Genomic DNA, 14,709 nt, shown 5'->3' on the forward strand with positions numbered 1-14,709 from the left:
AAAGGCTATTGAAGCACTTGTTCAGGGCTGCCTGATGGGTGAGGACAGAGGATGGTGTGCAAGGCACTTTGGATAGTGAGAATGGTGGTGAGGATTGAGCAATGTGGCACTTTGTAGCATGGCGTCTGTTATTAGAATGTAAGATCTTTGGGGCAGGGACTGTGTCTTCCTACACGTTTGGGGGAACCCTGAGCACATTCTGGGCACTATCGCAAGCAAAATATATGTTTATAATCATCTTTGGCATTAGAGTCAAGTGCGTAGAGCAGAGAGAGCCTGGCTGGAATTTAAGGGGCAGCTTGGCTGATCTTGTCACACTGCCATGGTTAGACAAATCCTGCTCTGAACTTGTAAACCAAGCAAAATGTCTCAGGATGTCATTGCTATAGAATAGGGAGAGGATGCACCACTGATTGCTTTGCTGGCTATCACTGTGCTCACAACAAAGCACTTTAGCCCAAGCGCTGCAAAGCAAATGGCCCTTTGTTATTTAATTAGTGCAGCTCATCAGGGTGACACCATCCTTGTGGGGGAGCAGTAACACTACCTCTTCTACATCCCCGAGTACTTCCAGCTCCAGGTGGTCACAACTGTTCGAAAATGGACCTAACACACAAGCAGTCCTGAGACTGGAAAGTTCAGCTGAGGGGCTTGACATTTTTTTAAAGCATTTGTCCATCTAGCTCTGTGTGCCCACGAGAAGCCACTTAGTGAAGAAATGCCAGCTAAGCAGTCTGTCGTTCCCCACCCCCAGCTAATCATAATCACTCCTCCTCGGGCAAAAGCCATGACTGACTATTCAAAGTTGCCTAGGTGAGTTAGGCAACCAAATCCCATTGTCAAGTCAACAGGATTTGGACACTTAACTCTTTCACAGTCCTAGTGACACCGGGTGCATCTTCACTAGGAAGAAAGAAGTTGTGTTCAGGACTCAGAACCCTTGTTGGTGCCAACAAACAGAAATGGTGGTCAGTTTTAGGATGCAGGAAGCAGAATTGCTTTTAAACATCACAGCAGAAATGAAATCCACCTGCTGTGATTTTTAAGATACAAATAAAAGTAGAGACCCAAATGGATGCCGGCGTCTCCTTGATATCAGTGTGCTCTTCTCCAGTCCAGAGCAAAAGGGAACATATTGCAGTGATGATGGACGAGGAGGGCTGTTGTCTATTTCTTTAAATGTAATGTTAATGCCTTGTAATCAGCTTTAATTTTTAAACAGACCCAGCCCTCCTGTCCATTTTCCCTAATTCATGACACGTGGAAGGTAAATGGCCCTGTGCTTAAACCAGGGCAGCATCAGCTGTGACAGCTGGAGAGACTGTAAGTCTCAACTGCCTGATAATAGGAGTGGATATCAAAACTCGCAGGGGGAGAGGGGCAAGGGAGATGCTGCAAGGTCAGGAGGGAGCTGGCAAGCAACGTTTTCCAACAAGATATATAGTTCATTGTACTGACGGGGAGGTCTGAAACCAGTTAGCTACATGAGATGCTATAAGCAATGTTCAAGCTGAAAAGAGGCTAGGTGGGCACTCCCAGTCACTGTCAGAGTTCACCCTCCTCTCTGGATACTTGTAAGCCATACATGGCTCTTACAGAGATGCCTCTGAGAAGCAAGGGGTGTCTCTCTTTAGAATGCACCTGATAGCACCCAGCAGATAAACACAAATCCAAGGAAGAGATGACCTTATAGGGCCGAACCCTCTCTCCTTGCAAATGACTCGATTCAAACACAGGCTGCAGAGATAAACAGGGCAGCCTGAGAATTCACATGAGCTGCTGAGGCAGAGTCACGTGTGTGACAGGAGCACCCAAACTGGCAGGTGACACTCCCCACTCCCGCCAAGCCGATCCTAGTGGCAAGAAGAAAATGGAAGCAGGTATATGAATTGCACTTTGCATTATAAAGAGCCTTTTACCCAAGGATCTCAAAGCACAGCACAGTCAATTACGACAATGGATTCCAGACTTCCAGCTCTACTCTCCTGCTCTAACCACTAGACAAAACCGCCTTCTATGTTGCAGTCCAGGTCTTGAGAAAAGCTTGCTTAGAGCATGCGAGCCTGCAATATACCCACACTTGTTCTTGGGGGGACCAGGAGATTTGGATTAAAGGAGGAAGCTGGCGTTCAGGGCAGCACGCGATCGAGTGCTCAGTGAGATTATTTTTAGCCCCAGTTGGTGGGCAGACAAATACTAATGGCAGCAGCCGTCTCATCACCGGTCCTATCCTGTCAAAGCAAAGGAGAGCGGAGTCCAGTACAGCCCAGTGCCAAAAAGCCAGCCTAAACTGGGTGCACAGTCAGCGCTGGCAAGGATTAATGCCCGACAGCAATTTAGGGCCGTGACAAGAACATGCAATCCAACATCCTGAGTTTTAAAGGGGCAGTGTTTGCCTTGCAAAGGGAAGCAAACATTGTTCTGGGTTAGCAGGTCCCAGGAACATGTAAAAACAGGAAGAGACAGTGCCAGTGGAATAGTGATCTCAGCCACTGAGCCCAATGAGTACGGCAGTTCTCAGCCACGCTTCCCACCCACGGACCAGAGCATCAAAAGGCCCAGTCCTAGTTAATCTTTCATTCATGTGCTGGGAGTTACTGCCTGCCACAGCATTTGGAGAGGAGGAGGAAGCATGCAACACTGAGCCACTTGCTGCACGTGAGCAGCAGACTGCAATTCCTTCATCAGTCAAGAAGCGACTTCCCCATCTACCCGGTGTTTTCTCCAGGTTTTGGATGCCACGCAGGGTTGCCAACCGTCCGTAAATTCACGGTCAGTGGAAAAAAAAAAAAAAAAAAAAAGTACAATTTTAACACTGTCAGTAAATCCGTAAATAAATGAAAATGTCCGTAAAATTGGGTAGAAATAAAACATTGGATTTTGACATTGATTGTCGTCATTCAGAATCACTTCTTGTATCATAAAAATCACGATTTTATCAATTTCCTGTTTTCTATTATTGCACGTGCCCAAAGAACCCGACTGATCAATTAACTGCAATTAAAACAATTGCGTCGTTCCAAATTCCTGCGTACAGAATATCACAAGTGAGTGCACACTTTTGTGACATTATTGTATTGTTTATGGTATTTTTAGTGATGTCAGTAAAACGTTTACCATGTCAGTAAAAAAAAAAACCAACTTCAGATCTTCATGTCAGTAAAAACTAAAATCACGGTTGGCAACCCTGGCCGCCAGTGGGGAAGGAGTGCAGGCATGGAGGTGAGTGAGCGAGTGTTGAAAGTAGCCAGTGCAAATCTTTGCCAGTCGATTGACACCGAAAGTGCTGACCCCCCACCCTTCTTCCGGTCCATTCAAAAAGCATCTGCTACGATCCTCTTCCGTGTCACTCGTTCAGACCATGTTTGAATCCACCTGCCTCAGTGCATCACATGCAAACTGCTTCTTCTCCCCTCTAAGACTCAACAAGAATCTGCCTCTCCTTTCTTGTCCACATAGCTCTAATGAAGCCATTCCCCCGCTCTGCTCAACACCCCAGTTGGGCACTTCTCCCTGAAATTGAGACTTATTTTTTAAAGGTAGTTTGGTGTATACAGCAGATTAATGTGCAAGTTTCCATTAGGTTTTTATTGTGCAAGGGGCCACCGCAGTAACCAAAGCACCTCCCTGCCCCAGAGGCATTCAAAGGCAAACACAGGTAGTTTCTTATTCTACAGGTTTGTCTTATGTATTAGTGCCTTGATCTTTATTTTCATTCTCCGGGTCTTTGGGTGATACACTCAACACAGGGAACAGAACCCAGGCTCCTTTCCCTCCCTGACACACTCTGAATTGTAACAGTTTGTACAGAGCTTGACAGGTCTGTCGCTATCACCACATATCTGGAGGTCTAACTGCTGCACAGACACGCTCTTCTGTGTCTTATCCACACAGCCCCATACACAGTGGCAGAAACAGGCTTCCACCTGGTAGCTGTTCCTTAGTTTGATCTTGCACAGGGAGTACAGAGCTCTCAAGCAAGCAGAGATTTGCTGCATTTCATCTGATTTTTATAGATCAACTGCATCGCTAATTGCCATCATGTGGTGATATAAAGCAGCAAGCCCCTGCCCCTTGGAAATGAGAAATACCAATCTACATGCCTGTTTACCCTAAACTAACTTGTGAGGCATGCATCTATACGGATGCCTCATTTCCTTTGTCTGCAAAAGCACAGAGCGCTTGATAATCCCTCTTTGCTCATGTCAAATAGTCCTAATGCTCTGTCCCTGCTTTCATCACAGCCTGATAATCCTGCCTCACCCTTGCCTATAAACCTGCCTCACTTTGGCCAGGCTGAAAATTGTTACTGAGAAATTTACATCTCTTTGGCAGGCTCATCTTATGCCCATCTGCACCCACGACAGAAAACCAGCAGACAAATTAGCATGATTAGCAGTCCTCTTAGCTCAACAGATGCCCGGACTGGAAAAGCAAAGGGTCTGCATGTCAGAATTGAGGGACACTTGCCACGCTATAACTGGGGCTCAGGAACGGAATAGCAGGGGATGCTACCAGTCAGGATTGAGGTGCATCAGTAGAGAACTTTTTGGGGGTGGAGCTGCATAAATTTGCACACTGGATGCACCCAGCTCAGGTCAGTTTAATTAGCTCCCCAGTTTGCCCTCAGCTGTTCCGCTTTAAGATCAGCTCCAGAGGGGTAGCCGTGTTAGTCTGTTTGCAGCAAAACGATGAGAGTTCTGTAGCACCTTAAAGACTAACACATTTATTTGGGCATAAGTTTTCGTGGGCAGAAACTCACTTTGTCAGATGCACCGACAAAGTGGGTTTCTACCCATGAAAGCTTATGCCCAAATAAACGTGTTAGTCTTTAAGATGCCACAGAACTCTTGTTTTTTTAAGATCAATGCAAGCTTCCCCTGCTCCCAACTTCATGCTTTCTTTTAATCCACCCTCTTTAGCTGGGAATCCCTACAAGATAACTCACACCAAGCGCCCTTCCTCTTCTTCCAGACAGCTGAAAAAACCATTTATTCTGCAAAGCCTTCCGGCTGTAATGACCACAGGCCCCTCTGTTTGTTATACAATGGGCCCACTGAAGCTATTAGACTGAGTTCTGTGGGGCAGGGATTCTGCTCTCTTTGGCATATTACCCCTCCTGGCCAATGCTGTGTACAGTTATGGCCCGATATAAATAATACGTAGACACTAAATGCCCCAATATTTAAAAGCGAAACCCCATTGAGAAAGTTCATAATCAAAGATGAACTCAAGTCCCAGATCCACCTAGAAAGGGAGGCTGCAACATGAAGAGACCCAGTCAATGGAAACCGCACTGCCGGGCTGTGCTGCAGTCTCTCCTTCCTGACAGTCTCCCTGCTTGGTCCGGCTCCTGCTACCAGCCACGGCACCTCCATGTGTATTAAACTGCCTCTCCTTCCCCATGCTAGCAGGTGCCCTAGGCTTGCAGAGCAGTCCATTGTCTCCTACCACAGCCCTTTCCAGTTCCAACTTGACATGAGATTTCACTACAGTCCCTTTGTTTCTCTAGAGTATCGCTATATTTCCTTTCCAATTATTTAAGAACACAGCATTTGAGGCAACAGCTCAGACGGTTGGGTCATCAACTCCAGTATCCTGACTGACAATACCAGATGCTCCAAAAGGAGAACACCATCATGCACTTAGACCCTCTTACACTGCAGTGAAGCAGGAGATTTTATGTCCCTTAGCTATAAATATTACTGCTCATAAGATTATCGACAGCCCTTCTTCAGTCCAGCCGCAGTTTACTGGACACTCTACCCTTGGCAACACTGAATTCAGCTCTGGTTCCTGGGGTGTCTCAGTGCAAATAGAAGTTTCCCCTTTATAATCTATCTGTTTCTCCTGGAATAGGTGTATCACTTCCTGACGGTAGATGGAAAAACAACAATATAATGGAGGGACATAACCCATCCAAACAAACAAGGAGAGAAGAATTATGTCTGGCGGCTGAAGTAAAGGAACAGGAATTAGGATACGTGGGTTCTAGTCCCTGCTCTGTCAATGACTCACTGCGTGACCTTGGGTGAGTCAGTTAAACTCTGTTGTCTCCATTTAGCTATCCATACAATGGGGATAACAAACCCCACAACACCTCTCTGAGAGGTATGGAAATCAATGTTTGTAAAGTGCTTTGGGATCCTTGCATGATAGGAGCTAGAGAAGGGTAAAGGATTTTTAGAGAGGAGCATTTATTGGAAATATTAGTAGTTCAGTCATTGGCAGAATCACTGGGCAAGGAGAACTTGTTGGTTAATTCAGTAGCTGTTCTAAGGTATCTCCCCTTCTCCCTGCTGCAGCCAATCACATCCAATAACTCACATTTAATCTCCCACTGACGGAATTGCATTCTGAACAGCTTGTACTGAATGGCTGTGTCAGATGTGTAAATGTCTGTACCCTGGCAGATCCTCAATCTGAAACCCGGAGAGAGATCTAACTAAAAATGCTAGATGCCTAGGGTGGGGAAAGTAGACACAAATTTTGAATGACAATACAGAAGCTGAAAATCCCTCTCCCCTGTCTGGGGATAGAGGATAGACAGTGGGAATTGATACCAAAGTCGCCTACCGTCCCTACAGGGAGACATATTAGCTGATTACGTAATAAAAACTGCATGGTGCTTCCAAGGACTACTGCAGAGACAAAGACCTTCCCTTTAATGTCACCAGAGATTTCATTAGAGCAATCGAAGAGGAGAGGAAACAAGGGGAGGGATTGCGGGTGAGATTCTGCACAGAGGAAAATGCCACAAACAACAGTCTCTTTCCTAAATGCATTGTAAATCCCATCTGATTTCAAAGTCTGCTATAAAAACCATCTCGCATTAAAATGATTTTAATGCTGGATGAATGAGGCGTCCGGGGGCGGGAGCAGGGGAATTGTCCCAAGGAATCCAGAGCATGAAAGCACTTCGGAAACAGACCAAAGGGAACAGGCCTGACAGATTTGCTAACCCGCTTTTCATACTTAAAGGGACACCAATGTGCTTCCCAAATTATGCCTGATCGTAAAACATTCCTGGAAGCTTGAAAACAACAAGTCATTTCTTTCTGGGCCTTTCCACTGACAAACATGGATTTCCTACAATCTTCACACCATGGTGCTGATGAAGCACTATCCAACACAACTCTGCTTCTTCTTTTACTTTTTGAGGGGCAATAGCATCCTCAATAATTTAAGAGTTTTAGAAACAGGGTTTGCAGGTTAATTTGCGCTCCCCCCTTCAGGCTGGTTGACTCCATAGCAACAAAACCACATGCAAGGTTATTAGCGAAAGTTGCTATTGTTTTCCCCATTTGCGTTCTTTGACAACAGAATGGTGATGTTTTAGAACATAAAGACCATTCCTAACTAATTACTTCAAGGTAGGTCAAATATGAAGCTTAAACTATTAGAGGTGCTGCTTTAAGTATGGAACAGACCTAAAGACAATGGCCATCACTTTGCAACCCGGTAATCCACTACTTTTTCCTTTAGCGATGACAATATTTAAAATAGTCCAATCCTTTACAGCTGAATTTCCATATAATTGAACGCATGCCACATAGTTCTTAGGTGCAGAGAGGTAAACAGAAGCTCAACTGCCTCAGCGAGTCTTTTTTAATAACGAATGAATTTCATCCCGGAACTTGGAAAGCAATGCTTTCTTTACCTCGGCGCTTGAGCAAAGGCATGACAAGTTCATGGGACAGTTACACGTGGCTGGTCAGTGTTAGCTACAAATGCTGATATTTGCCTGTGACAGAGGGCTCGGAGTAGGGTCTCCAAGCACTCTGGTGATATCAATAACCACTCCCACAGCAGTCATTTGTGGTTGGCTAATTCTAGCAGACACCATTCAGAACAGACACTCCAATACTGGGAGGTGCGCCACAGAAAAAGAAAGCAAGCAGCAGCCTGAACGGTGCTATGATGAAAATAGAAAGAGCAGGGATGCATTCGCTGGCATGGAAGGTGCCACCCAAGCACAGATACGCAGCAGCATAGTGACGACTCTCCAGTAGCCACAGAGGAGCATGTGAAAAAGTCCCACAGACGGCAAGGAAATACGGGAGGGCAATACCTTGCAGTCACCGCTCAGCCAAATTCTTTACCGCCTCGAATTCCAAGGCCAACAAAGTCCCTATTTAAAAGGTGTAACTGGTGCATGATGCTCCATAGGGGTGAAACCTTCCTTACAGCAAAAGCCCAACATCCCAGGTAACTTCCCCTTGCGTGATCAGCACTAGCTTCTTGCTAAGCAAAGCTCCTGGTTTTGTTACAGCTCGCAATGGGACTTTTTCCCTTTGTTTCTCGTACGGGTTGGGTTTGTTCTGACTCATCCCGTCAGTCGGGACTTGAGGGTTTAAGTGGAGAACAAAATGAAATCCAATTAAATATTTATCGACTCTTACCATTAGCATCTTGGACTCCAGTAAGCGCTCCCACTGCTGCTGCAGTTTCACCGGACAGGACGATTTGCCCTCCCCCTTGCAGGGTGGCTTCAGCAAGCGTAGCTACAGCATGGGCAGCTGCTTCACTGTAGGCAGAAGGGACAAGAAAAGAAAAAAAAAAAAAAAAAGAAAAGGACGATTAGGAAAAAAAGAGCACCTCAACTCCAACATGACTGGCTTGAATCAAGTGCCACACAACGAGATCCCACAAATCAGGATGGGGAGAGCTCTGACCTGGCCAAAGGAACTGAAATGATCACATAAGTGAACAATCTTATAGTGGAAGGGGGTGAGAGAAGGACCAGATGAAATGGTCTAGATGAAATTACTATAACCTGGCTGCAAAACTGGTACTAATCAATATTTTTATTAATGACTTGAACAACGGGGTGGAGAGTATGCTTAAAAAATCAGTGGATGGCACGAAGCTGGGAGGGTTTGCTAGCACTCTGGAGGACAGGATTAGAATTCAAAAGGCCCTTGGACAAATTGGAGAATTGGTATGAAATCAACAAGATGAAATTCAATAAAGACAAGGGCAAAGAACTATACTTAGGAAATAAAAATCAAACGCGCAACTACAAAATGGGGAAAAAGTTGTACTGTTGAAAAGGATCTGGGGGTTATAATAGGTCACAAATTGAATATGAGCCAACAGTGTGAAGCAGTTACAAAACTGAAGTGTTTTTTAGAGAAGTGTTACATGTAAGACATGGGAGGTAATTGTCCTGCTCTACTCAGCACAGGTGAGATCTCAGCTGGGCTACTGTGTCCAGTTCTGGATCCCACAATTTAAGAAAAATGTGGACAAACTGGAGAGAAGGTCAGGTTTTCTAAACCCTTTATATTAAGGTTAACAAGTTAACTAAAACTGGGCATGTTTAGTCTTGAATAAAGAAATCTGAAGAGGGACCTGAGAACAGTCTTCAATTATGTAAAGGGCTGTTATAAAGAGGATTGTGATCAATTAGTCTCAGTATCGATTGAAGGTAGGACAAGAAGTAATGGGCCTAATCTGCAGCAAGGGAGATGTAGGTTAGATATTAGGAAAAACTTCCTAACTATAAGGGTTGTTAAGCTCTGGAACAGGCTTCCAAGGGAGGTTGTGGAATCCCCATCATCGGAGGCTTTTAAGAACAGGTTAGCCAAATACCTGTCATGGATGGTCTAGGTCTACTTGGTCCTGCCTCAGTGCAGGGGGCTGAATTAGATGACCTTTTGAGGTCCCTTCCATCCCCACATTTCTATGATTCTACAAGATGACCCAATTGGTCCTTCCCATCTCCAATTTCTTCTATTCTAAAATCCCTTCTAATGCACATGCAGTTTCTTTAATAGCCTTTTGCAAGGGACTTTGTCAAAGGCTGTTTTGAAAGCCCAGGTAAATTATAGCAACTGGTTTTCCCTTATGCACTGCTTTGTGGACATTCAAAGAATACCAACAAACCGAGAGGCAGGATCTTCCTGTACAGAAACCGCACTAGTTTTTCCCCATCAAAACCTAATTCCGTAAATGTTTTGTAATTCTACCTTTAATAATTGTTTTATTTCAGTGTAAGGTGAATTGATTGAGTTTCACTGGTCAGGTATTCCCATGATCTCTTCAGTTCTTTTTATCCAAGGCCAAATGTTTGCTCCAGCCTCCAGCCCTGTGGTTTAATAGTCCGTTTTAATGAGAGATTAGCAGCTGAGTGACTTGTAGCTATTCATAATTTGCTCCAGAACCTCTTCTTTAGATAGTTGAATTTTTGACAGTGCCTCACCTTAATTACCTGCTTTTTCAGATATCTCCTCACCATCTTCAGCAGTGAAGATCAACGCAAAGAAGTCATTTAGCTTCCCTGGGATCTTCCTTAATTGCTCCATGGTAATCCAAATCAACCCACCCTTTTTCTTGCAGGCTTCCTATGTGCTATTTGTTTTTATGTCCTTCCCTCTTGACCTTTTTAATTTCCATCATAGATTTTATGCTCCTTCCACCTGACTTTGCTTGAGTTGGATTTTCATTTCTAAACAAACGATGCCTGTTTGGCTCAAAAAACCTCCCATTGCTATTTGACTATTTTGTTTTCTTGCCTCCTTGCGTCCTTTTGCCTAGGAAGTATGCACACCTCTGAGAATCTGCACTGGCATGCAGACATTTATAATGTGGGAAGACCAGCTACAATATACTAAACTCACGGATAAACAGATTTCATTTGCTGGAGCCATCCAGCCGCCCACCATAAAAAGCACTTATTTAAATCCACTATAAAGGGCAATTTAGCATTCCAATGAACTGTGAAGGCTGCATCCATGAAAATGATAATAGTGCTTTGCTATACAAATGCTCTTTCCATTTATGTTGAGCTCCCCAAACGTTTATCTATTAACTCAAATGGGTGTACATTAAGCTTGCACCCATTTACATGCCCTCCCCCTCATCCTCTCTTGCTGGAAGTTGCTCCTTGGCTTCCCATCTCTAAACCTATTACAGAGATTGCCTCATTTGCCACAACCTGCACACATCTGCTGTTTACAATGACACCGCTCTAGCACCACTAGGAATCACAGGAACACCCTGCCCACACCTGATGTAGGAAAGGCAGCTTTGGTAGAAACCTTCCCACAGCTGGTAATAGTTGCCAGCTTTTAAGGACCGGGGTGTCTTTAAGGCCCAGTGACAGACCCCGAAACTGACAGGTGGGAGACCTCAGCCCACTGCCAGGACAGCTGAAGGAGGATTATGCTCCTTGAGTCAATCCAGAACAAGGCTTCTGGCCAATAAATGAATAGTACTTTGGGGCTGGGTAGGCCGGTAGCCATACCAGAGTCCTACATGAGGGAAGAAGCAAAGCAAAGGGGAGGGGTAAGACTTCAAGCCCTGCGTGAATCATACCATAAGAAAAAAGAAATCAGTCTATTCCCACCCTCCAATACACTTCCCAACTGCTACCAATGTCAACAGCTCAACACTTCTAGGAGTTTCTAGCAGGTAGCCATATTCTCCCCTTATATGTGATAAACATTTGAGTCAGCTCAGCTGTATTGCAGCTTGTTAACAAGACCTCCTGGGGCACCATTACTTTGCTGCCATCAGAAAGCAACGGGCACCATCACAGCACAAGAGCCTGGGCTTTGTATCTCCCCCTTCTCCCCCCCAAGTGCACGCTGTTCCCACCAACGTCTAACTAGAACAGCCAAAATGTTTACTGAATACCTTGCCTTCCTTTTCAAGGCTCTTGTTGCAGACTCCCACCTAAAATACAAAGCTGGCTAAAGAGAGAGGTATTGCAGGGACCCCCTGGGATTGCTACTAGAGTTAAAGGGAGAACAGTTATTTCTATGAAGAATTCTGATTTTCAGAAGTTAATTCTGTTATTTAATTTGCATCTGCCTAAAAGTGGATATGCAGTGAGAAAGATACAAAAATCATACATGAATAGGCTTGGCAGAGCTTGATTTTTTATTTTTATTTTTTATAGTTTCAACTGATAATATCAATGTGTATTTTTTCAGATGTTTATCTATCTACATTTTCAAAAAACTGCTCTTGATACAGAGATGTGTTAAGCAGCGGAATAATCTACAAAAGTGGACAAAACCCTATCCTTTGAGTCATTTAAAAGTACACTGGAGAAAGCTCTTGTGATTACTACTGTACTGGTGTGGAGTGGCAGATTGGGTGTGAGTAGGCCTTCTGTACAATGCTATGAATACTTTGGGGGGGGGGGTGTCAGCCATTTTTCGTATCATCTCCTGAAAAGAGTTACCCAGGCTTTTTTTAAAAGTGATTTTACAACAACAAGTCTTTATCGGTAGATAAAGTTAATCGGTATAACATAGTGAATCTGGATCTCAGTCCTGGCCTCTTGCTGGGAGTAATGCAGAAGCATTGCATTCAGCCTATGAGAAGATTTCACTTCATTTCAAGTGACTCAGCAGCAACCTCTCCCACTGATTAAAGTGTGGCACTGTTTGGTACCAAAGGGAAAGAGATGGGATTGGGGGTGGGAAGGGGAGGAAACAGTGATCTGCTTGACATACATGGGAAATAGTTCTGGGCTTGTCCTGGATCCTGCTGCAACAGAAATTTGGAATCAGTTTGTGGGATGCAGCTAGTATGAAGGTGGCTGTTTTAACAACGAGTGGTCTGTAGCTAACACCCAGCATTCCATGCTTTGCTCTTCTCCTGGCAGCATCAACCCTTGTTCAGTAAACAGACTCCAAGAACGAGGAGGCTGGGTATAAATGCAAAGCACAGAATACAAGATAAACCAGGTAGGAAAACCCAGCTCTGGTTCAGGCAATGAGCAATAATAGTCTCCCTCCTACCCCTGCCCTTTGGATCCTTTTCCCTCTCCTTGTGCTTGGGACAGTCTCCCTCATCTCACTCAAATCCCTTCTCAACAGTGTCTTCTACAAAAGCCTTTCAAAATGACCTCTGCAAGGTTCCTATCTCAACCTCAGACCAGCACTCCATACTCTGTGTCAAAATGTTCTTCTGCAAATAACTAGCAAGATGTCTCATTCCAAGCCAAGAGCTCTCCAAGCAGGTGGAGAACTCATCACCCAGGCAGTTCATTTCACATTCCCTGCTCCAGAGTCAAACACAGGAGAGAAACTTTCAACAGCTAGCTTTGAAGAGAGATTCTCATTTCAGATCGGAGGAGATCCTACTGCCACACACCTGGTTAAATCAGCTTCGTCCCTTGAACAGAGAGGCCTTCAGTAATGTTGACAGAGAAATGGAGCGGCTTATTTAACAGGTGCTACCAACACATTATAGCTTGCTAGGCTTATTATTCCTGTAATTGGACACTCATTCTACAAACAGGATCTATAGAGAGGGAGGGGTACTAAATATACAGCACATTTCCATTTCTGTGAGCTTCCTCAGACTACAGTAAGACACTAGGAAATGATCTATGAATGCTTTGGCATGGATGGGTTGGGAATTCACCATGGAAAAATCTCTAGTGAAGACCCCAGACACTGTTCGTCCAAATGTGTCACTGTCTTTTGTGCCACCCTCATCATGAGAGAAAGCAAACCTGGCAGGAAGGTCTCACTCTCAGTGGCCTTCCCCCCATCCAATCCCCATGGCTCCTCCTCTCACATGTACCTGTTCAGTGCCATGGTAACGGTTGCTCCTTGTTGCATCTCTTGAGATGCTGCCACTGCTGCTTCTGCCAGCGATGCCACCGCCTGCGTGGCCTCTGAAGCCTGCGTCGTCTGGATAGTCATCTCGCCCCCCTGTAGCGTTGCCCAGTTCTGTTCCACCTATTTGGGTGAAGGGAATAGGAGAAAACTTCAGTTTCCCTGAACCTTTCCCACAGCCAGGTGATTACTTCTTAAAAGGAGAAAGTCAAACAGAGTCCAGATGTCTTTGAAAAATCCTACATGCTTTGATTCTTCTGTACAAAACATCCTGAGAGTCTCTCTGTTGGAAAAAGAGGTGCCTTGGGAGCAATTTAGAAAGCCAGCTACGGGGAATATTTTGGAAACCATCCAATCACTTCTCATTCCCTATCGAGGTGTTGACTCCCGCTTCATAGCCTACCTGTGAAACTTCAAACACACACCTTCGTGATTTCTCCCATCCTGCCCCACGCGCATGTGGGAGAAACCTCCCGTAAAGATCCAAAAACTACCTCGTTATCCTCCAAATCCCTCCTTTGCCATGATGCCTAGAGAAATCTTGACAATGGTAAGGCCACTGATGTGCCCATTATTTTTAAATTATTTGTGTGCCCGAAGTGTCTAGGACCCCTGGTCAGACCACGACCCCATGGTGCCAGCTGCTGTATAAACAGAGAATAAATATTGTCTCATTATTTCCTTGTACTTCCTGATTTGTCTGCCCATATCCATCTGTTTTCTCTTGTATTATATTTAGATTGTAAGCTCTTTGGGATGTTTTTTGTTCTATGTTTACACACTGCCTAGGACAATTGGGTCTGGTCCATGACCAGGGTCTTAGGTGCTACAGCAATACAAATAATAGTCATGTTTGGAAGCAGTTCTGCTCATGCATTTTAATTATTTCAACATATCTCATTCTCTCTTACTAAGGACATTCACATAGATACAGAAGCTTGTGCTTGCCACAGAGCTCACCTTCTCGTAGCTGATCATTCTCCACCCCAGCCTCTAATCCTCCAACTGGGGCTCCACACGTATCAATGAGTGTGTGGTTACAGACAGAAGATTAGGACGTGAGGCAGGAATGAGCATCAGGAACAAAAGATCATAGAATCAGAGGATGAAGGTTCTTCAACCTTCAAGA

At 44.7% G+C, this 14,709-nt stretch overlaps 1 protein-coding gene across 5 annotated transcripts in view; it reads right to left on the bottom strand.

The window, feature by feature from the left end:
* Nucleotides 1-14,709, bottom strand: part of NRF1 (nuclear respiratory factor 1) — a 94,237-nt gene that overhangs the window by 24,930 nt on the left and 54,598 nt on the right. For all 5 annotated transcript variants that reach the window (XM_067534945.1, XM_067534943.1, XM_067534941.1 and 2 more), the window contains 2 exons: nucleotides 13,546-13,703; nucleotides 8,403-8,527 (listed from right to left, as the gene is read on the bottom strand). In XM_067534945.1, coding sequence (XP_067391046.1) covers nucleotides 8,403-8,527; nucleotides 13,546-13,703 — 283 coding nt within the window. The remainder of the gene's footprint in view (nucleotides 1-8,402; nucleotides 8,528-13,545; nucleotides 13,704-14,709) is intronic.

The sequence above is a fragment of the Emydura macquarii genome, unplaced genomic scaffold (assembly GCF_026122565.2).
Source record: "Emydura macquarii macquarii isolate MOO-44397 ecotype Brisbane River unplaced genomic scaffold, CSIRO-AGI_Emac_v2 contig_3470, whole genome shotgun sequence".
NCBI classification, from domain to species: Eukaryota; Metazoa; Chordata; order Testudines; family Chelidae; genus Emydura; species Emydura macquarii.